Here is a 26233-nt window from a genome sequence, read left to right as displayed (position 1 = left end):
TCACGTGATTCTTTTTCTTTTTTTTACAAGTGCAGATCCCCACTTCCTCTTTGCCCTTCCACTGGATTTGTTATATCTTGGACCAGACCAGACAACCTGCTCTTCTAACAAGCACACTAGGTAGATGACAGTGGTCTCTGAACCATACCTTGAGAAATATTGTCTAGATATTCAGAACCCAAAATCATCCCATAGTCAAACAAGTTTTCAAAGTGCTACATACCATGTCTTTCCATGTCTTTCTTGGAATCTGCAAGTATCATATTAAAAGCTCTAATGGGTACTGGAATAAAGAAATGGGTGTGACTCTGCTGGACTCAGAGTTTTCTCAAGCTTATTTGACCATGAAACCTCATCTTTTAGCACATCTGGAGGAGCAAGGGTTCCAAGGAACACCATTTGGGAAATGCTGCTCTGGGGGTGTGCATACCCCCATGCTTCATCTGCTGGTCTTCTACTGCTAACACCTCAATTCATAACATCCCCAAGGAAAACTTTTGTGAAATGTAGACACAGTCTCCTTTTCTTTTCTTTTACTTAACCTTTCTTTCTCACTCTGCCCTTTCTCTTTCTTCCATCTGTGAGCAAGCCATAATAATCCTATTGGTGCCTATTCATAGCAAATATACCTTAGTGTTGGCTAGAGATACACCTTTATAAAAGAATCCGTCTGCCAATGCAGAAGACAAAAGAGATGCAAGTTTGATCCTGGGCCAGGAAGATCCTCTGGAAAAGGAAATGGCAACCCACTCCAGCATTCTTGCCTGGAGAATCCCATGAACAGAGGAGCCTGACACACTACAGTTCATGGGGTTGCAAATAGTCGGACATGACTGAAGCAACTTGGCACATACCTTTATCAGGAGAAAAAAAAAAAATTCCAAAATTTTGAGTGAAATTATGGAGACTAAAGATGCAAGGCCTCTATCCTACCAGAGTGCTTTCTACCTCATAAAGGCACTTCCATCACCTCATGTGACTTTTGCAGCAACTGACATTGTGAGTAAATTATTCCCATTTTATAAAAGATGAAAGTGAGACCCAACGTGAGCAACTTGCCCAAACCAAAACCCTCAGACTCCTGCCCTAGAGCCCCTGGGGAACACAGGGCAATGAGATCCACTCCACTGATCTGGGCTCCTAAGAGACTGTTAACTAGCAACAGCACCCCCTATAGGTCAAAAACTCCAATAACAACTCCAGTAAAGGGCTCTGCCCACAAGTCTTCAGACATTCTGTAATGTCTCCTTCAGGTGGTCCACCGTGCATTGTGAGCCCTGAGAGTTCTGCCTTTTTTTTTTTTTTGTCATCCAAGTGCCTGACTTAAGCTTGGATTGCAGAAGCACCCACTTCAAAGACCACTATGCAGGATAAACACACTGCAAACACACACAACTAGACGAAGACCTGGGCCGCCTCCCCGGACTGTGGCGCCCTTGTTTTAGAGATCCTGGGTGATTTCAGTAATTAACTATTTGGGCCACTTGATTTTTTTTTTTTTCTTTTCCTGCACTTTAAATTCACCAGGAAAGACTGATCCCTCAAAATCCTAGGTCCCCACCATGGACCCCAATAAAAGCAGAACCCTAAGCTCACTCTCTCTTGAGCTGTTTTCTCTCTCCCCCACAACCTCACTATGCAGCCCCAGGTATGTAGTGTAATTGCCAGGCCTTGCAAGAAATAAACCTCCATTTTTTTCAAAGTTTCCTAATAGTTATTGCTGAAGGGTGTCTTAAGAATCACAAAAGTCAGTCCAACCAAAACATTGGTTATTGATAGGTTGAGACCAGCACAGAACACACAGCCAGCTTCATTGGCCTCCTTATCCTTCTCTCATCAAACCTAATTTTCTTCACTTGCCAAAATAAGTAATTGTTTCATTCATTTTTTTTTTTTCCTTTTTAAATTGCAATACTACAATACCTTTGTTTTCTACTTCGGTCATTAAAAGTGCACTGCAATCTGCATTATAGAATGGACAGGCTTTTCTGGGCTAACCTGAGAACCTAACTCCTTTGTATACCATTGGAATTAGATCTCAACCCATTTCCCATTTCCCCCGTAGAAACTAACACAAGGCCTATTGGGAAGTGGATTCAGCTGTGCTTTAGGAACTGCCTAAAACCCCTTCCAGGGGCGCCCCTCCATCCCCTTGCCGGACCACCAGCCCAGTAGACCAGGTTGGGGGAGACAGTCCCCAGCTCACCAGGCAATCTCTTCCAAAGGGCTCCAGGGGCTTCTAACATGCAACTGGGGCTGAGAACAGCTGCTAAGATGAAAAAGGGGGTGGTAGTGGATTACAGTTTCTCAGTTACCTGTTTTGCGCGGCAACACTGCCCGTGCAACCACCAAGCCATGCTGAATGGTGAGTCGTACCCACAGGCTGACTCTCCAGATGAAGGAAGAAACGTGGGGACCCGCAGAACTTCCCTCGCTATAGGAGAGGAAAGGAGTTTTGAGGCTAGAGGTTCCCGGTAGGACCACACTGCCATCTGCTGGCCTGGCCGGGAACAGCGCGCCCCTGAGCCGGGCCGCGGGCTCCAAACGTATTGATTGATCTGCACTCTTTATTGACAGAAACCTCCCTATCCTCTCCGCTGCCCCGGTGAAGGGCTTAAGGGTATGACTTGGAAATATTTTTAGCGGAAGACTTTCTCCTGTAAATGACTACGTTTCGCCGAGATTATTTCATTATTTATACTTGCTTTTCCACTCCCATGCTGTAGCCCCACCCGGGACACTCCATCCCGATCACAGCCTCCCCCTCCCCAGACCACACACCTGGTCTTTTCCTTCAGGGCATCCCTTTGATCATAATACCTTGGATTTTTTTTTTTTTTTTCTTTTTCCCTAGCTCCTTCAGCGTTTTCTGGCTTTAATGATCCTTGAATCCCTAAGAATTCCAAATTAAAAAGCAGATTTTTTTTTTTTTTTTTTGGTCACATGGCTTGTGAAATCAACGAAGGATTGAACCCAGGTCCTCAGCAATGACGCGCAGAGCCCTAACCACTGGACCGCCAGGGAATTCCCCAAAGCAGAACTCTAGACATCATGCGACAAACCAAAACGTGGGGACCCTCTTCCCAGAGGAAGCTACTGTCAAGAACAACCAGTTTTAAACTCTGCCATGAAAGGAGCCCTCCCCTCATTTACCACCCAGCCCCCTCAAATCCTGTTAACCCTTCCTTCTATTAATATTACTGATCTGTGCTCTGCTGTTTCCCACCATTTCTGCCTCAGGCCAAGGAAGTCAGTGCCTGCGTGCTTAGTCGCTGCAGTCATGTCCGACTCTCTGCGACTCCATGGACTATAACCCACCAGGCTCCTCTGTCCATGGGGATTCTCCAGGCAAGAATACTGGAGTGGGCTGCCATGCCCTTTTCTAGGGGATCTTCTCAACCCAGGGATCGAAACTGCATCTCTTTTGTCTCCTGCATTGCAGGCGGATTCTTTACCACTGAGCCCCGAAAGAAGCCCATACCCATTGCCTATTGCAATAACCCTTCACTGTCTGTGAATCTCTACTTCCTTCCATGCCTCCTTCCATTCTCTATGCTGTCACCAGACTGATGCTTCCAAAACATAAGTCTCACTACAAGTGTCAGTCCAAGGTTTAAACACCCTCAGTGTTCTCCACTGCCCCTCCCAAACTTTTTCATCTTAGCTGTGGTTCTCAGCCCCAGATGCATGTCAGAAGCCCCTGAAGCTTTAGAAAGCACAGCTGCACAGGACTTAGCTGAGACCCATAGAAGCGGCATCTCTGGGGGTGAAGTAGGGTCTGGTTATGTGACAGCTCCAGCTGATTCTGATGATCAGTGACAGCTGGGACCACGGTGCCAGCTGAGACCACCATGCTCACATGGCTGAGATCAGTTCCTGCCTGTCTCTCCAGCATGGCTCCCCACCAACCACTCCTCACCCCACCAAGAAACCATCTTCCTCCCTGAAACACACCACACTCTGTCCATTCTCACTTTCGCCATCAGGTAAACTCATCCCAAGGTGCCCTGCCTGCCCCCAGCCTTTCGCCTGTCCCTGGCGAATCCAGATTTGTTCTTCCAGACGTGATGCTGACACCACAGCTGCAACACTTCCTGGGGCACCGCTCTGCTCACAGCACTCTGTCCATCGCAATGCCCACTGGGCGTCCCCATAGCTGTGTCCACCACATCGCAGGCAGGGGCTGTGTTCTGCTTATCACTCAGGGCTTGGCTAGCATCTCCCATGGAACAGGAAACCACTCAAGAGACTTTATCAACTGTTTGTGATACTCTGTCCTTACTTCTACCCTAGTGCCTGGCTATGCTGCATGTCCCTTCTATGACAGCTTTTGTTTCTTGCTGTTCTTCAGTTGCTCAGTCATGTCCAACTCTTTGTGACCCCATGGACTGCAGCATGCTAAGCTCCCTGTCCTGCACTATCTCCCTGAGTTTGCTCCAACTCATGTCCCCTGAGTCGATGATGCCATACAACCATTCATCCTCTGTCACCCCCTTCTCCTGCTTTCCATTTTGCCCAGCATCAGGGTCTTTTCCAAAGAGTCAGCTCTTCGCATCAAGTGGCCAAAATATTACAGTTTCAGCTTCAGCATCAGTCCTTCCAATGAATATTGAGGGTTGGTTTCTTTTAGGATTATTTTATTTGGTTTGTCCTAACCAGTAGGAATTGTCCCTGAAGCTTCAAAATGCTGTTGGCTCATAATCTGACTCTAAGAAAAGTGTCTGACCCTCGGAAACGCAGGTCTACCCAGAAATCTATTCTGGGGCCTATATTCAGCTGCCAGAGCAGGAGCTCCCGGAGTTGGTCACGTTAAAATGAGGTTAGGCACAGAGGTTTAGGTCTGGAATGTTCTCCTTCGTCAGGCAAACATCCTTTGAAAATGAGCTCCCTGGCCCTACCCCCACCGACTTCCTTCTCTGCCCCGGTGGAATCCTTGAGGAGTCAACTGAGGTTTTCTCTGCCCTGTCCTTTCAGGGCAGCAAGAACCCTACAGGTGAAAGAATGCAAGAAACCACTCCAGTTTCCCACAAGTTCTCTGGCTACCATGTCAGACGCCTCCTGAGCAAACAGCCCATCAGCGAGTGGCCCCCTTCGCCGGAGCTACTAAGACAGCAGTCACCCGTTCATCAGCAGCCCCAGCCCAGACCTGCAGAGTCAGAAGGGCTGGAGCACAGCAGTCCTCTTCCCCAGGCACATCTGAGAAGCCTGATTCAATTTGGGAAGACCACCCACCAGGCACTCCACCCCCCCACTCTGAATCATCCCAGGATTTGATCCACTTTGCAAAGGTGGCTTTCCTTTTCTAAAAAGGCTGCACCCACTGGGGTGTGCACAGGGCTCCTGCGTCAGCGAGGTGGAGACTCTACCTGCAAACAGGAGATGAGAGGCCTCGGGACTGAGAGGCTGCACAAAGGGACCTTTAAAACCGACAAGGAAATTAGCTCTTGCTCTGGCCCTAAGGAAGCTGGATCAGGACTAAAGATATCTAGTCGGTTTCTACAAATACCTGCTCCTCAGAGAGGCTCATGGAGCCCCCAGTACTGCCACCAATCTCCACCTCCATCTCTTGATCCTACTGTAATTTTCTTCATGGCACTTATCACTTCTGGAAATTGTATGGATATCTGTTGTCTATTAATTATCAGCCTCCACCGATAGAATATCAGCACAAGGACAGGAATCTTGCATTTGGTTCACTTCTAGAGCAGTAGGACTTAGAGTAGACCAGCATGTAATAGGGAGTAATCAGTATTTGTTGAATGAATGAAGGAATGAATGCATGACAGCACACACACTCCAGCAGAGCAAGAACTGGCTCGCTCCGCTCTGTGAGCTCACCTCACGCTGCCTGGTAAGCAGGCAGAGCCTTAAAGTCTCCTTGAATCAATGAACAAGGTGCAAGCTTGTTTTTAAACTATGAGCCCCAACACCTACACAATACTTCATCCAGACTGCCCTTTATCAGGCTGAGCAGTTGCCAGGGCATTGCTCAGTGCGTGTGTAAAAGGAGCCAAGGGGATGCTGAACATTTTAAAGGTTGACAAACATTATTCCAAAAGTATGGCTTCGCATGTGGCCAGAGGTTAAAACCTGGAGAACCCGAGGTAATAAAGGACTCCCAATCCTGAAGGAGGGTTGCAGCTTGTAGGGTATTTGTCTTCCTCCTCACTCACTCACTCCTCCTGGTTCCAAATACCATTATTTACCATCACAGCAGTAAGAGGTCACGGCCAACCAAATTCCATTACAACGCTCAAATTGTACCTTTGCTTGCACTTAGGTTAAATTTAGAATTCAAGTGCACTTATGTGGGGAAAATAACACACAGCATATTTTTTTAAATCAGTGGTTTATTTAATTTTTTTTTCTTGAATAGGAATTTGACTTTTTTCAATGGTTACTGACTTTGCTACACAAAAACCTTCCAGAGTGATAGGAAAATAAGACAAAATTATCTGACCTTGTGTCATAATAATATGCCAAGTGTCCATTCAGACAATAAGCATCTGGTACTGAGCACTTTCAGAAAACCCAGGGTTCCAACAGAACAGGCGGTAGGGGAGAGGAGGGAAGGCAGAGGACTTGATGTTATGAAGGAGTGACAAAGAAGAGTCTTTGGGAGGACCCAATTACCAAGAGAGTCAAACTATTTAAGGTTGAAATAAGTGAGAATTTATTCACAACATATGTGGATCTACAAAAGTGATTATGCAGATGGCTGGTAGGGAGCACTTCAAAATAGCAGTAATATGGAAGCTGGGGTTTCCAGCATGCCGGATACCAGTCAGAACTTAGCAAAATTCAACTCTCTCTTTGTCTCTTCTAGTTCCCTTGAATAACATCGGCAATTTTTTTTAAAAGGGGAAGATTTATGCCTTTTCCCCTCAAATCCAGGGATAATGGAAGGTAAGTTTCAGGCTACTATCAGCCTCTTGTCATCAAAGAGAAACCCCTCTTTGGTGCTTCTTTTTAGACAGAAGATTTGTATTAGTAGAACTATGTGTATATACATATATATACACACACACACCAATTTTGAGATTTCCAATTAGTGGAGTACTAGATGATTCTTCACTTTTTTTTTCCCCCTAACCCCATATATTTGTTACTGAAGACAGAACAGAAAACCTTACAGCTTCAGTGCTGTCTCTCCCATACACACTGTGCAGCTACTTTTGTATGGATTTTCAGGGCCCCAATATACGTGGGCAAAATGCAGGTGACAGGGAAGTAAGCTGCATGACTTAGAGCTTGGTGACATGCTTTGTCCTGCAGGTTATCCAGCCATCTCAGAAGCCAGGGCTATGAGCATTCTTCAAGCTTCCATCAGCCAGTCATCACTACCCACCCCACCTGATGCTTACACGGATGTCCCCAACCCTGGGCTGGTCTCCTCTTGTGCTGTATGTAGACAAAGGGGCCGTCAGAACGTTCTCAAATTTTCTCCCAGCATTCGCTTCTTTCTGCTCAGGACATGCTCCCCGCTGTAGCCGTGAGGTCGGATCTTCAACTCCACAAAAGGAATGGAGAATTCATGTCCCTTCCATGGCTCCCAGTTCACCCCCTATGTTAAATAAATAAATAAGCCAACAAATAAACAAGCCAAGGAGAAGAGGCACTTGGGAGAGTGGAGTGGGTTACGGCACCAAAGAGTGCTTCTCTACCGGGGAAAGCACTCCCTCTCTACTCTGTTGTTCTTTAGTCACTCAGTCGTGTCCAAGGCTTTCACAAGCCCATGGACTGCAGTCCACCAGGCCCCTCTCTCCACAGGATTTCCCAGGCAAGGATACTGGAGTGGGTTGCCATCTCCTTCTCCAGGGGATCTTCCCCACCCAGGGATCGAACCCAAGACTCCTGCATTGGCAAGTGGGTTCTTTACCACTGTGCCACCTGTGAAGCCCACACCTCTCTGCACAAGGGACAGAAAAGGAGACTGGGATACTTATAACGGAAGTGAGAGAGGGATCTGGGAGTGTGTGCCCTCTGCTGGGCAGCTGAGGTTAGACAGGCTGAGGACTGGGAAGCCCCCTGGGGTTGGAGGCTGGGGGTGTAAGCCCAGGAGGCGGGTGAAGCCAGAGCAGCTGCAAAGACAACACGGGGTCAACCTGGCCAGCAGTGATTAAATTCAGAGTGATTTGCTTCACTCTTTTCCTTTACAAAAAATTAAAGACAAAAATAAACATATTAATTGGCCAATTGTGTAAAATCATTTTCAATTTACACTGTACAGATATTAGCTCTGGGGTAACGAATAGCCTGCTGAAAACTAAATTTCGCATTATGACTTTTGACTGGTGAGCACAATAATATTTAATTCACTTAATAACCTTGCAACCTGGCCAATAAAGAGCCCAAGTGACCAATTTTATGTATTTTAATTTGTGAGGTAAATAATAAACAAGAAGCTAAATGCTGTGCAGACTGTGAAAAGCACATTAACCAGATGAATGTCTTTTATTAGCAAATATGGGGATGGTTTAGGGCACGCTGGCTGCTCATTTCAAATATCTGATCTCTGATCACAGCTTCCCTCAGTCCACATGCAGCCTCCAGGATTCATGGGCCCACCCTCCTTGGCTCCCCTAAGTGCAAACTTCTTCTTCCCTTTGAAAAATCATGTAAAGATGGGGAGTCCCTACTGCCTGGTTAGGACCAATGGAAATAGAATGTACCTGGACTTTAGATGTATTAATATTTACAGTCATATTGGTATAAGGTGAGTTCTGGGGAGAGGCAGCTTCCTGAAGGCTAGGATCAAGATCCAGGGTAGGAAATTAGAAACCCAAGGAGGGGAAATTTCATAAAGTGGGATGGATTAATGATGCGTAGGAACAAAGATGCAATTTTCAAGAAGCTGTGAGGGAGCAAGCAGGAGATGCCCAGTTGCTGGCGAGGAGTCAAGATGATGTTCTCGGGGCATGAGAGTCTGAGAAATCACTGGTAGGAAAGTTTTAGAGCAAGGGAGGGGTGAGGAGCCTGTGTTCACACTCCTGAAGTGGAGAAACCGGTTTAGCACAACGCTCTGAGCAGACTTTGGGTGGCTCTAGGGTGAAGTGGATCCAAGGGTGTGTGTGTACGCTAAGTCACTTCAGTCGTTTCCAACTCTATGTGACCCTATGGGTCTTACCTAAAGCAGAAAACTGTGTTCCCCATGATCAAAGGACAGAGAAAAATAGCTCTGGTTTAACTGGAAGAAGGACTTCCCTGGTGAGTCAGATGGTAAAGAATCTACCTGCAATGCAGGAGATCCAGGTTTGACTCCTGGGTCAGGAAGATCCCTTGGAGAAGGGAATGGCTACCCACTCCAGTACTCTGGCATGGAGGATTCCATGGACAGAGGAACCTGGGATCACAGAGTCAGACACGACCGAGTGACTAACACTTTAAATTTTCACTTTTAACTGGAAGAACAACTGGATAGAATTCTGATGTGTCTGTTATGGATAAAATGTTTGTGTCCCCTCCCAACCCCCCAAAATGTATACAATGAAGCCCTAACCACCAGTGTGATGGTATTCGCAAGTGATGGTATTCACAAGTGGAGCCTTCGGGAGGTAACTAGGGTTAGATGACGTCACCCACGGTAGGATCAGTGCTCTTACGAGAAGAGGACAGATCAGAGCTCACTCGCGAGCTCGCTCTCTGCCTCTACTGTGTGAGGACGCAGTGAAAAGGCGGCCATCCACAAGCCAGAAAGACCTCCCATCAGAAACTGAATCTGCTGGGAACTTGGACTTTGCATCCCCCAGAACCATGAGAAATGAATGCCTGCTGTTTAAGCCCCCTAGTCTCTACTATTTTCTTACAGCAGTTCAAGATAACGAAGAGCGTCCACATGTGAATTTGTAAAGCAGGATGATGTGTGATGCATACCATCTCTGTTAAGCAGTGGGCGGCCTGAGTCCTGCCCGACACTGAGGAAGGGCGCAGCACTGGTGGGAATGCAGAGAGCGGGGGGCCGCAGCAGGTGGGCAGGAAGGACCTAGACCACAAGGCCACGGAGCCTGGAGAAGGAGCCGCACTGCTCTGACTGTTGGCCTCCGAAGGAGAGGGGCAGCACACCAGCTGGAGGGTGTCACTCCAGAAACAGAATATGGGTGGAGCTAGTGGTGAAGAACCTGCCTGCCAATGCAGGAGATGAAAGAGATGCGGGTTTGATCCCTGGAGAAGAAAATAGCAACCCACTCCAGTATTCTTGCCTGGAGAATTTCATGGACAGAGGAGCCTGGTGGGCTGCAGTCCCCGGGGGTCGCAAAGCGTCAGACACAACTGAGTGACTAACACTTTCACTGGGACAAAAAAGATGTTCACCTGTCACCTACCTCACTGTGCTTGGTCTCCCCGTATCTGCCATTGGGGTTGGCCAAGTGGCAGTTCTTGTACCACCAGCCGCCGTGATGCGTCAGGGCACAGTTGCTGAGGGCGATGTCGTTGTCTCGGTCAAAGGTTGTAAACTTCCATCCGTTGTGGTAAGTGAGTGCGTCCCCTGCGGGCAAGCAGAGGTGACAGAGGTGGGTGGGATCCTCCTCTGGCCTGAGAGAGGACCCGGCAGGAAAACCTCCGGGCACAAAAATGCCAGGGGTGCAGTTGGTTATGCCACAAGGAGTCACGCTTTTCTCAAAATCGCCAAGATGAGCACACAATACGAATGAACAGGTTCTCTTTCCTCGCTTGTCACCCAAACTTCAGGCCTGTTTTTCCAATAGCTTGAATAGCTTTTCCACTTAGAGGCTTCACAGTAAAATATCCAAACATCCAGAACCGAACTCCTCGACATTCCTCATAGTACCAGACTGACCTCACACAACTGACCCCTGTCCCATGCCGCTGTCTCTGCTTCAGTATCCCCTCAGTGGCCCAGACTGGACACTCCTGAGCCACCTTTGACAATCCTATTGCCCGCCTCCCCCATCAATGATTCAGCCCTTCCTTCTACAGATCACTCCAATAAACCCCTGTCCCCCACGGCTGCCACCCTAGGGTCTTCTCACCTCTCCAGGCCTGTGTCAACACAACAGGCTTCCCAGTTCTTCCGAAGCTTAATAAGTATCCTTTTTCATCATCTCAGATCTACTTCCTCCCACAAGGAGTGAATTACTCCTCCTGGCTTTGCAGGCTTGTACCTTGGCTGTACCTTCTGTACAAACTCATAGCCTGCTGTCCCCAAAGGCACTGAATGTGTAGGGTGGATGAGTCCATCGTCCATGCCTCTGCTTATCTGCTTCTCTCTACCCTTCATCAGTCCAAGTCCTCACCATTCCTCGAAGCCCAGCGCAATCCCACTCCTGAGGAAGAATCTCCTTCCTAATCCTCCCACGTGCCCTCTTAACACACACACCTGAACTTCTAGAGCCCTTCTGGGCACACAGGTACAATTAAGTGCTCATTGCAAACTGTCTAGAAACCTGCCTTAATTACTTGACTTGTGTTTCACTATTTCCCCATCACATTTGTCATTCTTTTACACGTTTACTTTTTAATTCAGCTCATAAACGGCAATAAGGGCTCATATAAATCCCAAGCTTAGTCAAGTCCATTCCTGTGATAACAATACTTCCATTTAATCTGATTTCCAAGTTACGGATCACCTCCACATGTACATTCTCATCTGATGCTCCTGACAAGCCTGAGGGGTGGGTTAGGCAGCTCTTAGTCCCATGAGGAAGGAAACTCACAGAGTTTGTTCTAGGGACTTGCCACAGTCTCTCAGCCCACTGGCAGCGGAGCCAGGACTCAAAGCTGCGACCCGAGACCCCAAGCCCAGGGTTTTTTCTGAGCCACCAATGCATCTGCGGTTTCCTTATTTCAACAGCAGGCTTTGATTATGCCAACAAGAATGAGCTCTCTCTGACCATCTACAACAATGGTTCTCAAAGTTCAGTCCCTGGGCCAGCAGCATCTGTATCACCTGGGAACTGGTTAGAAATTCATGTTCTCAGGCCCACCCCAGTCCTACAGAACCAGAAACTCCAGGGCGGTACCCTGCAGTCTGTGCTTTGACAAGCCCTTCAGACGCCAGCTGAAGCTTGAGAACTTTTGTCCTGCAACCTCATTCATTTACTCAGGAAACGTCAGGTACACCTGCCACGGCCCAGGCTCTGGGAATGCCAACAGCGGTCCTTGCTCTCAGTTGCGGGTGGCTGCGGTAGATACATAAAGAGTTGACAAAACGGTGTAAAGGGAAGGTCCAAGTTTGTCTTTCTCATTTGGGAGCTCAGACGGTGGCCCTTTCATGTCCACCGTGTTGTTTAGTCACTAAGTCGTGTCCAGCTCTTTTGCAACCTGACGGACAATATATAGCCTGCCAGGCTCCTCTGTCCATGGGATTCTCCAGGCAAGAGTATTGGAATGGGTTGCCATTTCCTTCTCCAGGGGATCCTCCCAACCCAGGGATTGAACCCATGTCTCTTGCACTGGTAGGTGGATTCCAGTAGGCCACCCGGGTAGCCCTCATGTCCACCTTTGTTGTTCAGTCACTCAGTCGTGTCCAACACTTTGTGACCACATGGACTGCAGCACATCAGGCTTCCTGTCCTTCACCATCTCCCGGAGCTTGTGCAAACTCGGGTCCATTGAGTCGGTGATGCCATCCAACCATTTCACTCTGTTGTCCCTTCCTCCTCCTCCCTTCAATCTTTCCCAGCATCAGGGTCTTTTCTGAGACACAGCAAAACCTCTTCCCCCATTAATTTTCTCCAATGAAAGAAGAGCAAACTGTGCCTTCATTCACAGGCATTTCTTCATCTCCTTAGATTTTCCGCAGATAGTTCCCTATAGTTCAAAATACCACACAATGGCTCCCTTAGTAACACTTTTAACGAGCACAGTTTACCTAACTTGCAAGTAAGTTCCAAGAGCTGTTTTCTAAGCACCTGTGCAGAGACTGTTTCTTAAAGATCTCCTTGTGGCTATCTAACCTTGGGCGCTGGGATAAAGAAAGGTGAAGCAGGTTGTGGCCTGAGTGGCCCCTACCCCCAATCCATGATGGATTATCTACCTTCTGGCTTCAGAGATTGAAGCCACACTAATGTTCCAAATGTAGATAGTGAGTGCTACCATAAATTAAAAACTAACTTTTCTTTGGTCATCAGGCCCTGGCTAAGACAGTGTTCTGATGTATTAAGCTTATCTCCCCAAGGAAAATAAAGCAGAAAAGTCAATGGTGGTTCTCTGGGAGTTTTAGGAGAAAACATTGATGAGAGATAAGTGCCCCACTTCTAATGTAATGGCCTTGGGTGGGAGGAGTCAGTGGCAAGCCTGTAAGAGGTCTGAACCCAAGCCCAGGTGGGGCTGCTGAGATGGTCAGCACCCAGCTCATCAAAATATCTCTTGGGGCAGAGGGGTGGCCAGGGGGGTCCCTACTGGGTCCAGTGGTTAAGAATCCGCCTGCCATTGCAAGGGACACAGGTCCGATCCATGGTCCGGAAAGCCCCGACATGCTGCAGGGCAACTAAGCCCATGTGCCACAACTACTGAGCCCGTGATCCAGAACCCATGCTCTGCAACTACTGAAGCCCTAGAGCCCATGCTCCACAATGAGAGGGGCCACCGCAATGAGAAGCCTGTGTGCTGCAACTAAAGAGTAGCCCCTGCTCGCTACAACTAGAGAAAGCCCATGCACAGCAATGAAGACCCAGTACAGCCAAAATAAATAAAAATAAACAAATATTTAAAATATAAATATATATAAAAATCACTCTGGAACCAACTCTTCTCCTCTCGTACTTCCTGAGATAGGAAAGATGAGCCGGCAGCTAAGCCGTCTCAGGCCAGAAGCTGTTAGCATCACATCCCCTGTGAATGACACGCAGGCGCAGGATCACGTGTCTGGACCTTGAGCATCTTCCACTCGGAGACCAAGAATAGGCTGATGAAAGTGTGATTTGTGTCACCTCCAGCTTTCCCTTTTGTTCATGTGTCAACAATGTTTTCCTTCTTTAAGTGCCAGTACTTAAAAAATTCACTTCAAAGCCAGGAAGGCACTGGCATTTGGGGTGGAACAATTTTTCACTGTGGGTATCTGGCAACCCTGGCCCCAGCCCACTGAATGCTGGCTGAGTTCCTCGTCACATTTCTAAGTGTCCGTAGAGGGTGAACCATCCCTTCTTGAGCAGCTCTAAGTCTCTGAAATCAGCTATAAGTGGCTGTTAGCCCACAGAAATCCTTCTGCACCACCCTGAATGTCTGCCTATTTATGTTTTCAATATAATCTCCAAATTAATGAACAGCGGCATCCTGAAGGTAGAGCTCATAGAATGTCCTACCTGTCTCACTCCAAGAATCAGAAAGTCAATTGATCTGGCATTACCTTGCTGGAGTTTCCTTCAAGGAGAATAATGTGCTGGATTTTTTAAAATTAATTTTTATTGGGGTATAGCTGCTTTACAATGTTGTTTTAGTTTCAACTGTACAGCAAAGTGAATCAGCAACACATATGCTTCAGTCATGTCCTAATCTTTGAAACCCTGTGGACTGTAGCCTGCCAGGCTCCTCTGTCCATGGGATTCTCCAGGCAAGAATACTGGTGGGTTGCCATGTCCTTCTCCAGGGGATCTTCCTGACCCAGGGATCGAACCCATGTCTCTTATGCCTCCTGCACTGGCAGGCAGGCTCTTTACCACCAGCGCCTCCTGGGAAGCCCTATTTAGCACAATAGCTGCTTTACAAGGTTGTGTTAGTTTCTCCTGTCCAGCAAAGTGAATCAGCTACACATACACATATATCTGAGTAGGGTTCCCTGAGCTATACAGCAGGTTCTCCTTAGTTATCTATTTTATACATAGTATCAACAGTGTGGATATGTTGATTCCAATCTCCCAGTTCATCCCTCCCCTCCCTCCCGCTTTGGTGTCCATATATCTGTTCTCTACATCTGTGTCTCTCTCTCTACTTTGCAGCTTCTTGATTTGACTTCAGTAGAAGCAAAAGTTGAGGGTCCACCTGGACAGTCTGAGTAGGGATAGTCTAAAACCTCAGTTATCCACCAGAGCTGTACATCTCTAGTTCCAAAAAGAGTGACAACAGGGTTAAAGGCTGGGGAGAGCTGGCCCATGCCTGGAGATGCAAATGTTCGCTTTCTACTGGAATGCCCTGTCCTCTAAGGAGAGCTGGCCCATGCCTGGAGATGCAAATGTTCACTTTCTACTGGAATGCCCTGTCCTCTAAGGAGAGCTGGCCCATGCCTGGAGATAGCAAATGTTCGCTTTCTACCGGAATGCCCTGTCCTCTAAGGAGAGCTGGCCCATGCCTGGAGATACCAAATGTTCGCTTTCTACCGGAATGCCCTGTCCTCTAAGGAGAGCTGGCCCATGCCTGGAGATATCAAATGTTCGCTTTCTACCGGAATGCCATGTCCTCTAACCAGTGCCTCATCATCTAGGACATAAGCAGCCAGAAGCTTGCTAAATTTCAAAATCCTCCTTGGGGACCAATCCGCACATATAAGGAAAGCTCAAACTCCACTAACCCCACCACTATAATTCAGAATTTAAGAGTAAGAATGATAGCACACAGGGGAAGATTAGACCGCTGCCTAAATGCTGCATGAATTCTGAGTCTCTCAAGGCTTCCTATTAAAAAATACATCCTCCACTGACCAGCACTTGTTGGCCTGCACAACCTTAGAATGGGAATTAGCCCCTAATCGCAGTTAAAATGCAAATACAGTCCCCGGGAGGAGAATCACAGTAATTCACAAAGATGTTGACTCCTTTTCACTCATTTTCCCATTAGCATCAGGTCATTTACTGGATTAGGATAGACCTCAGAGAAGGGACATTTGAATACTAGAGGGAGGGGGACGAGGTAGCCTGGGAGGGCAGGCTTGAGCGAGGTCCCCAGCAGAAGGCCCATGAGGGGAGTGGCTTCAGGGAGGGACGTGGGCACAAGTGCCAAAGGGAACCAGCCCAACCCATATCTTATCTCCTTATGGAGAAGGTGCCATGGGTGGAGTCTCTGAAGACTGGGCTTTTTCAGCCCGAGAAAGGAAAGCTGACTGATCACTGTGGTCAGGACTGAACAGGGAACTGGGAAGAAAAGGGATGGCCAGATATTTAACCATGTGGGCTGAGCTAGAACAGGAGGAGGCTGGGTCTGATGAAATAAAGCTCATATTTTCTGGCAAGATACAGGGCCCATCTGGGCCTCGTTCTTCCCCTTTAGTGTGTACCACGCATCTGTGTTAACCAGACCTCTTTAGGAAATGATACTCCCTCTTAATATCCTCAAGGAGCCACCATGAATCATGACCTGTGATCCAATACTTTGTATGCGGTGTAGATCTGGACTTTGTAAACTGTCAATGATACATCATTTGACAGACTTATAATCCTCTATCTCAAAAACTCATCTAACTGTGCTCTGACCTCTAACAGGAGAGACAGTCCTCTGAGTTTTCTGAAAGACTGCCACCCGGGTTATAATCCTCGGGTTGGCTGGAATAAAACTTCCATGTCTTTCTTGTTTTTCATTGACAGGTCTAAGAGAGACTGCAGTGTGCACACCCCTTCCCCTCTGGCTGGAATGCAATCTGATCAGCTACAGTTGGTGGAAGAGGGTGAGAGGCAGTGCACTCACTCTTACAAAAGGGTGTCTTGTAATCCCTCTCATTCGATTAATATCCTTAGACTGAACTAAATACCCATCTGTGTTTCCCAATTGTATTTTAACTGGCTTTTTTCTATGCCTGACTTCCACGTTTTTTATATCAACCCTGAATATTCACTGGAAGGACTGATGCTGAAGCTGAAGCTTTGGCCACCTGATGCGAAAAGCCAACCCATTGGAAAAGACCCTGATGCTGGGAAAGATTGAGGTCAGGAGAAGAAGGGGATGACACAAGATGAGAGGTTGGATGGCATCATCAACTCAGTAGACATGAGTTTGAGCAAACTCTGGGAGATAGTAAAGGACAGGGAAGCCTGGTGTGACACAGTCACTGGGGTCCCAAAGAGTTGGACACGACTGAGCGACTAACACACACACACACACACACACACACACATTCCTACATAGCCCCAACAAAGTCAAAAACACGCTATGTCAAACACTAGACTTACTTGCTAGGGTTTAAAGACGATAAATATAGGTTTAAAGTATAGTATTAAAACAATAACCACACCTTGCATCTTAAAGAAAACGCTCAGTGTCATAATTTCAGTATTTCATCAGCTGCTTAATTTTGTTCTTTTCCTTTCATGACTTAACACACCACCAACTGGCTTAAATCCAGTGAGACGCTAATTGCAGCTACCGTTCCCCTCCTTTCAGCTGAACTGTGAATTTCTGTGTTGTCATAGTTGTGTGGAGTTAATGAGACCTAGACTTCTTATTGTGTGAATCAGCACTTTCATTCTTCTGTCTTTATTTATGGCAAAGTACCACAATCAATTTAAATAACACACACACACAGGCACCGCTGTGCAAGAGTGGCAGCCACACTGCTGAAGCCTAATAAGAGGTGGGCAGACACCGTGAAATCTCTCAGAATGTGGGTTCTTCAGCTAATGTACAGCAGCCTGAATTGGGGCAGTAGAAGAGGAAGAATTTTACTGGTAGGGGATCAGTGTATAACATACAGAAGTTCTGATTTTATGGTCAAAGATTGCTTTGATGATTCTGTTTAACCCCCTACAGGGAGCAGGGCCTCAGCTGTTCAGTGAGGACAATTCACCTTTGTAAAACAATATTCCATCCCCCAAGTCCACGGCAGGTGGCCGACCCAGCCTCAAGACGCACCAGGCAGGAGACCCCAGCAGAAAGGACACATTTTGTCTTACCTGCCGTGCCTCTGTATTTCCCGACTGTGAGCCTGTACCGCTCCTTGCTGGAGGCCACCTGGAAGGAGTCGTACACAGCATAGGCAGATTCGTTGGCAGTCTGTAAGTCCACTCTCACCTCATAGCGGGTGGGCGTGCCCATGGTGAGGTTGTGTAGCTTGTCAAGTCCTAAGAACAAGGAACAGAATTCTGGTAACCAACTACCCTGTGTGTGTGAGCACCCACCGTTTGCATCTGAGACTTTCAGTCCCCCAAAGGTGCCTTGGCCTTTTCCTCCTGTGATAATGGGAGGGTTTTCCCTATTCCTTCTCTTCTGGGGGAGGGGGTGCCTGTTTTCTCAACCCATTATGTCTTTGGCACAGTCATGCTTCTGAGTGTGGAAAGCATGCCCTCTGGGAGGGAGCGGGGGTGGAGGGTAGGTAATCATGGGATGAATCTACCCCCACTGACTCCTTCTCTCTCAAGCAGGAGCATTCCTACTTATCATCCACTTATCTCACCAAGCGGGAGAGGAGATCAACCACTGACTCCAAGGTCACTGATGGGATTTTTGAACCAAGCAAACCACAAAACTCATCTACTCTATCAGATGCTGCAAATCAACGTGATGAGTTTCTAATTCTTCATTTCCCAATTGATGCTTCTGGCTATTTCATTCTCCACGAACATCTGCTCCAGAAAAGAGCAGAAGGAAAAGGGAGAAAACAATGCCACAATGACTGGCATTCCTCACAGAATTCCAGGGAACCTGTGTGACTTCCCAGGGAGAGCCCAGAATCCCAATCAATCAATAACTGCTCTCCTCCTGTGGCTTCTGAGAAGTTCAGGCTGCAGGGAGATTGTATGGGGCTCAGATGCAGGAGAAAGCCCACGTGTGGCAGTCCCACCCTCCCACACACTCAGTGCACACGAGAACCTTCCCAGTGACCTGGCCCCACCAACACCCTGGTGGGCAGCTTCCTCAGTGCCCCCGTCACCTGGAGCCCTTCCTGAATGTGGGGAGCTCCCTCAAGATGCCTGATCAGCTTCTTAGGGAGGAATCTCCCCTCCACACCCCAGCCTTCAGGGATGCTCAAAGATCATACCAAGCCAGAACTCCTTCATGGGGTCGCCGAAGCCTTCCACGTAGGTCCGCCAGCGCTTGAAGAAATCCAGCTGCCCGGTGTTCCTCCTCTGGAAGACCTGAAGAGGGAGACTGGTGTTTCTCTCTGACACATGTGGACAGACGTGGCTGAATGAGAGAGGACAGCATGGCACGCTGGGGGCTGCCCTGAAGATGGACAGAAGTGGCCAGGAGGTGAAACTGATGGGGGTGGTGAAGGACCGAAGTGGAACCGAGAGAGAGGAGGACGTCAAGACTGCCTTTTGAGTTCTGGGCTCCCAGTGCTGATGGGAATTCACTCTGCCGATTGCTGAGAAAGGGGCTCTGAGAGAGGACAGTTTCCATGGGGGCAACTTCGCTCATTTGGGGACCTAGTGAGTGTGAGTGGCTTCTGAGGTATCCTGGTGAATGAAGGTGCCATAGGAGCTGCTGAATGTAAGGGCCAGAGCTCTCAGGAGAGGGCCAGGCTGGACTTAGAAGGTGAGCATGTGTCTGAGATAGTGCTGGCACTCACCAAGTCCAATTTCACTCTCCTCTCCTCCAGGACACAAAGAGACTTTTTGTTTTAGCCTTTCTTGCAGTTAAGTTGGAACCATGTGACTTGTTCCAGCTACAGGACTAAAAGCGGGGGCACAGGGTGTGGGGTGGGGGTCTCCCCACTCTCTCCCCCATTGCCCCAGGCCACGGTGCCATGGTGAAGGCCACATGTCAAGAGGGCAGAACCATGAGCTGGAATCAGCCTGAATCCCTGAGTCACCACTTAGTAGTGACTTTGCACACGTGAGAAAAAAAGCCTTTTATGGGTTAAATCACTGGAATTAGGTGTTAGTTTGCTACTACAGCTTAGCCCATTCCATCCTAACATGGAAAGCCATCAGGACACAGAGAGGGAGATGAAGCCATTGGAAGGATGAGATAAAAAACAGGACTGAAAGGAGCAAGTGGCCTAGAATGAAGCCTTGTGGATCCCAAGATATAAGAGCCACACACCACAGGATGAGCTCATGGAGGAGAAAGAGGAGCAGGTGGTGATGTGAAGGACAATCGGGAAAATGTGGAATCAGAAAGGCCACCAGAGGAAAGTGTGCCCAACAGTGTCACATGCTGGTGAGAAGTCAGGGAGCGTGATGCCCAAACTGCCCACAGACTCTGGTGACACGGAAGCACCGGTGACTTGAGCGAAGGCTGTGCTAGTGAGTGATGAGGGCAGAAAGCCAACCAGTTTCAGCTGAAGAGTGAGTGAGAAGGGACAACACGGAGACACAGTTGGGGCTGTTTCATGAGAGTATGGGCTGCTTTCTTTTCAAAAATCCCTCCATCTGGGGAAGGGAGGTAGTGCTGGTCAGAATCACTCAATTCTTTTCTATGAAGTAAATCTAAAAAGCATCTAAAGGCTAAACACACCTATGTATGCTTTTGCACTTCTAATTCCTCCTGGCCTTGGCAGCCAAGCTAGACGCCACCCTAGCTAACCCCACACAGGAGTCTGAACTCCCTAGGAATGGAGTGGCATCTTCCTCTCCACCTTCTGTCCTTTGCGCTCCTTCAAGAGCAGAAGCCCCAACACAAAATCCAGTCCCCCTCTTTTCCACCATGTGCCTTGAAGTCAACCACTTCATCTGGAATTTGGTGAGGTAGACCTCCTAATATTTGAGCATTCTTGATACATTTTTCTCTGGGAAGACACAGGGACGGAGGAGAGAGCAGGTTGCCCACAACAGTGCCCAGAGCTCACCTTCAACTCCTGAAGCATCAGTCCCTGTCTGCTGGCCTGGGGGGCACTGAATGAAGGGTGGGGGTCCTGGCAGGGGGTTGGTGACTCAGTCATTTCTGTTCCTGAGCATCAGTCGACTTGTTGTCCAACAGGGTTGGAAGCGGGAAGGAGGTGTCTGCCCCTAGAGGTGCTAGGAGGACTCGTGAGACAGGGTGTGTGAAGGGTAGAGAGCTGCGAGCAGAACTTAGGGATGCTCACGGTGAACAACTGCACTAACACTCACTAACACTGTTGTTCCCTCTCCCCTCTTCTTATGTGTCCATCTTGTAGAGACACCACCTTCCTTCCCTGGCTTCCTTGATTTCTCTTTTCACTTACTGATCCATGTAACAAGTGCTCGTTGAGCATTTTTAAAGGCTGACTCCAGGGCAAGAATATATAATGCCATTTTACAGATGAGAAAGTGTAGAAAATCAAATAGAGTCACACAGCCAACTATTCAGTGGCTGATGCAAAGATAAAAGACTGCCTCATCTCTCCCTGAGGGAGTCTGAAAACACCAGCTATGTGGAGTCTACTGTTTAAAGAGCATGCCTTAAGATTCTGGGGCTGTTCATTTCCTATTACGGCACCTGGGACTCCTGGATCATGAACAATGAAATCCTAGGGCATCACCATTTGGTTCCATACACACTGCACCAAATTCTATTCCCACTAATGTAGTTAGTTCCCGTGTAAGGTCAGGCTCAAATCTGATCCCACTCTCCTAGGACAGAGGCTTTACAAAGGCATTTGGTCTCTATCTCCAATCAATGAACATAGTGCCAAAGTATTTTTTTGTTTGTTTATTTGTTTATTTTACTAATGCTTCAGTGTGGCTAGAGAAATTGGAAAAAAAAAAAAAAAAGGTTCTGATGCTCTTTGCATCACTGTAGACCCAGCTCTACACTTACTAGCTGTCTCCTTGGGCAAGTCAGTTAGCCTTGACTAGCCTCACTTCTCTAAACTATGAGATCAAGATGTTAATAGCTTATTTGTCATTATCTTAAATCAAGGCTTCAGCATGGTCATGAATCATGATAAATCATAAAGGCCAGAGTCCGGCTCATACAGATATAATGAGTGATTATTATATCTCAGTAAATGTGTTAGCTTGCATTTTATAATGTCAGATTTCAAATGAACTGACCCACAGGGATCATTTGTACATCTTGATCAGGCAGCCTTAATTGACTCACTGAGAATCTAGTCCATTCCCTTCTATGAGGTGAAAATACCTTATAATGAACTATTTGGGATAACAGAAACCCCTTGCCAAATAAATCTCAAAGGAGAAAAAAATCTTTGTCTGATTCTAACAACAGAGCTTTGTTGTACTCTAGAACTTTCAGTCCTAAATGACTAAATCAGGAGGAAAAAATGAAAATCTCACTTAGATGCCTGTGGAAAGAGCCTCTCATGTAGTTCTTAGGACTTGCAAGATGGGAAACAGAAATGGAAATATTTGAGACACTTAAGTGTTCCTTAATAGTCTCCATCCCAGCTTCCCACCCGTAGCCTCAGTTACCTCAGGGCAGAGTTCTGGCTAACCCAAGTTAATCAAATTGTGTTCTTGCTGCCTGAGTGGAGAAGAATTTCCTTAAAAGGATTTGAGAAGCTCAGTTTATAAGGATAATATACTATGATCATCTTTCAGTGACAGAAGACTTTTGAACACCCCAAAACATGGAAATTGCCAGTAAAAGATTCAGTGGAGAGGTTTGCAGGACTCCACATATTTTCTGGAGTGTAGTGGCTTCGAGGAGAACCCTATAGAGTCTCAGTTCATGTAGTATCTTCAGGAACCTGGGTGAGAAAACAAGACTAGGGAGGGGATGGGGCACTGGCATTGGTGGGAACCCAGAGTTATTTCTGGAACTGACCTCTGTGTTCTGGCAAAGGTCACTTGTGTGGGCAAGATGTAAAAGGCAAGCTCCTTGAGGTCAGGGATTTTTGTCTATTTGGTCCACTGCTGGTTCCTAAGTATATAGAACAGTACGCGACACATAGTAGGCACTCAATAAATATTAGTGGAAAAGAATCATGGATACTCCCAGGCAGACAGACTAGCAACAGGTCTCTTTCAAAAAATTGTCCCAGACACACATCTCTTTGCCTGGGTGAGGCTGGCTTTCAAGAAGGCCACATCAACAGGGACTTCCTTGGAGGTCCATTGGTCAGGATACTGCACTTCCAAAGCCAGAAGCATGGGGTCCATCCCTTATTGGGGAACTAAGATCCCATATGCCATGCAGCACACCACCGTCCACCCCCGAAAGCAAACAAAGAAACAACAAAAAGACCACACTGGACAGTACAGACATCCTGCCAATGGGTGACTACAGGGACAAAGGCAGGGAACTGGCTTCAAGCTTGAAGGGACAGAAGCGCAGAGGTACAGTGGTGCTGAGGAGAACAGCAGGTGCAGCCCTATGAGTCTAGTCAGGTAGATGGCCTCCATGTGACACTCGGTTCTATTATTTTTACAAATCAATCAAGAATGTCCCCCATCTGATCCATTTCTGCCTTTGGGCCATCAGATGCAGCTGTGTGGATAATAAGTTTTCCTCTTTGCTGCTTATCAGATGGTATCATTTTATCTGCGGCTGCTCGATTGTCTTTGGTTCCACAGGCCCTGAACGAATGTGTAAAGGAATATAGTCTGAGCTCTATGAGATCATGCTTTCTCCTTCCCACAGCAAGTGGTGGAAGCACAGTGGGTCAGGCTGCAGGCTGGTTTGGAGCAGTGAGAGCCTCTCACTGTTCAGGCACAGGGAGAAGGTGGTAAGGAGAAGTGGAAAGATCAGATTGAAAGTCTCAAAAGCAGCTCATCGTATAATTGGATCAGCAGATGCAATCAAAGAAGGTACCATGCGGTTTAATGGCCCACAGAAAATAAAACCTCCACACAGATGTGAGATGATCAGAACATTGCAAGTTTCCCTCTTTCAGGGTTTAGCCTTTCGTATCAAAGTTCCAAAGGCCCTGCTTCTGTACTGTGGAGCCAGGATGCAGAGCTTGGGCAACAGGCTCCAAAATTCAGAGGACTGAGCCCCCAAAGAGGCCATGTGTTTCCATCTCGGGTGACCTGAGATGACCCACTGGGAAAACCAGTGACCCAGGAGGCTGAAGTCCTAGAATCTGGTCCCAACTTTGTTATTAACTCATGTGACAGACTCAGTAGACATGAGTTTGAGCAAACTCCAGAGGATGGTGAAGGACAGGGAAGCCTGGCATGCTGTAATCCATGGGGTCACAAAGAGTCGGACATGACTGATCAACTGAATGACATGTGACTTGGTCAGAGCACTTCTCCTTTTGGGCTTCAATCTACCCATCTATAAAGTATGAGCAATAATCTCTCTCATTCTATAGCTTATATGTGAAGGTCATGTTTATGAGTGTGCTTTGCAGAGAGTAAAATGTAGGCAACTGATGTAAAGAGGCCATTAGTATTAATAGATGGTGATAAACCCACAAGCCTTCCCAAACATCAGCCTGAATGTAATCAAGCCTGCTCTATCCCAGGAATCAAGTACCTCAGGCTCTGTTCTTATAGTTCTCTGTTCTCTGAAAATAGCTGCAAGGTACCAAAGCGTCTCTCTCCCATGGATGAAGAAGAAATAGAGCTGCCCAGGGCTCTGTGTGACTCACAATCCAGCCGCCTCCATCTGTGTCCATGTCACAGTACACCTGCAGGGACCGGCTGGCATCCCCATGCAGGTAGATGGTGTAGAGGCCACTGGCGACGTTACTGTTCTGCTGAACTTGACTGCAGTCCGAAGGGTGTGGAAAACGGGCACCAACTGGAACCAAGCAGAAGGACAGCGTTGTTAGGAGAAAGGCACGGGAGGAGGGGAGTGGGGCTAGTCCCGTATTTTAAGATCATTTATTTTGTTTAGAAATTATTTTGGAACCTCCTACTATTTTGTATCTTCCAACTCTTCACTCACATCTTATTTTTCTCACTCACCCTGCTCTCATCAAACCCCTCAAATGTACTAGTGTGTGCTAAATTACTTCAGTGTCCAACTCTGTGACCCTATGCACCGCAAGCTGCCAGGCTCCTCTGTCTGTGGGATTCCCCAGGCAAGAATACTGGAGTGGGTTGGCCATGTCCTCCTCCAGTAGATCTTTCCAACCCAGAGACTGAACTCACATCTCTTACGTCTCCTGCATTGGCAGGGGGGTTCTTTACCACTGGTGCCACCAAATAAGGTCAAGTTCATATCACTTCCTCCTCTGACCAAAGCCCCACCTCTTCCCCTCCACCAGACAATACTCCACTTCACTCCCTTCCTTCATCTCTTTACCATGGGATGGATTTCTTCTGAATTCATAACCCCACTTCCATTTCCCCTTGTCTAGAGAAATCCAGAGCCCTGTCGCCACTCGCTCTTCCTTGGACACATTTTCTGGCTTGTCCCATGCTTGTCCTGCACTGCAGTCTAATTCAGAGTGCATGAGGTCACATTACCCGTGGAAAGGTTTGTAGATACACTCCTGCTCCGGCGATCACCCTTAAAGGCAACCAAGGAGACAGGCAGGGTGACACCCTGCTCAAGGCCTTGCAACTCAAACCTCTGGTCCCCTCTTCCAAGCTGCACCTCCTAGCAAACAAAGAAGACAGCAGACATTCACTCATCACCCGCAGCACCTTGGTGTCAACAGCACTCCCTGGTGCTAATGACAGAAGCTCCTTGGGAGGGCAGAGTTTTGTCTTTTTGAGAGCTCAGTAGTAACCCAGAATCCCAGTAGGTTCCAGCCGCTTCTCTTTAGGGCTGTGCCGTGGAGATTCAGCACTTCTGGGAGGTCTAGCTGGGAACCAGCACCTCAAACTGCCACCGGGGCAGCGACCTCAAGGGGAGTACACATGAGGTCTCCTGCCCTCCAGATACAAGCTGGGGCACCAACAACAGCCACTACGGGCAGCAACAGGCTAGCAACACCAAGCTGAGAAAGTAATGGGCAAGGTGAAGCTGGCCACTGATCTCTGAGGCAGGGAGATAGCTGGGTTTTCAATAACCTTTCTCCCTAGGCTTACAGTGGCAGCTTTACCACTGAGATAATGAATAAATCAAGGTGCCCTTCCTTTTTTCCTTCCTCCCTTTTTTCTTTCAAGGAAAGAGAATAATAACTTTCCACTGGGACAAGTCACAAAAATATGCTGGCTTTCTAATTCCAGGTGAGAGGTATAACTCTTGAAATAAGGTTAATCAAATTCATTGAATAAATATTTATTGAACACCAACCATGTGCTAAGTTCTAAACACTTCAGACACAAGGCGAGGCAAAGCAGACAAAAATTCCCTGTCCTCATGGAGCTAACATTTACTGGGGAAGTAACACGGGACAGATGTGTGGCCAGCGGATACGTGACAGGCAGCTAGGAAGGAGCAGGCACGAAGGTTAGTCCCATAAAATGAGACCACACGTACACTGTTCACAAATGACCACGTTTAGCATTCTCCCTTGCATACAGCAAGTGATCAGTAGGGATCAACACATTCATAAGCAGGTTGCCATGGACCAGCTATTGGTCGGCCCCAGTGAGTTGCTGTACATGGAGGCTGGGGCAGAAGAGAAAAGGCAAGTGTCTGG

General features: G+C 47.6%; 1 protein-coding gene across 1 annotated transcript in view; it reads right to left on the bottom strand.

Annotated features, from left to right (window-relative positions):
* Positions 1 to 7093: 7093 nt before the first annotated feature.
* TNN (tenascin N) overlaps positions 7094 to 26233 on the bottom strand; it is a 72568-nt gene continuing 53428 nt past the window's right edge. Inside the window, exons 15-20 of the mRNA XM_010850097.1 lie at positions 25110 to 25242; positions 24287 to 24438; positions 18863 to 18959; positions 17778 to 17945; positions 10323 to 10486; positions 7094 to 7564 (exon numbers count right to left, since the gene is read on the bottom strand). Of these exons, the coding sequence (XP_010848399.1) occupies positions 7424 to 7564; positions 10323 to 10486; positions 17778 to 17945; positions 18863 to 18959; positions 24287 to 24438; positions 25110 to 25242 (855 nt within the window). The 3' untranslated portion in view covers positions 7094 to 7423. The remainder of the gene's footprint in view (positions 7565 to 10322; positions 10487 to 17777; positions 17946 to 18862; positions 18960 to 24286; positions 24439 to 25109; positions 25243 to 26233) is intronic.

The sequence above is a fragment of the Bison bison genome, unplaced genomic scaffold (assembly GCF_000754665.1).
Source record: "Bison bison bison isolate TAMUID 2011002044 unplaced genomic scaffold, Bison_UMD1.0 scf7180017864289, whole genome shotgun sequence".
Classification (NCBI taxonomy): Eukaryota; Metazoa; Chordata; class Mammalia; order Artiodactyla; family Bovidae; genus Bison; species Bison bison.
The sequence above is the reverse complement of the archived record's forward strand: the minus strand, read 5'-3'. Positions and strand labels throughout refer to the sequence as shown.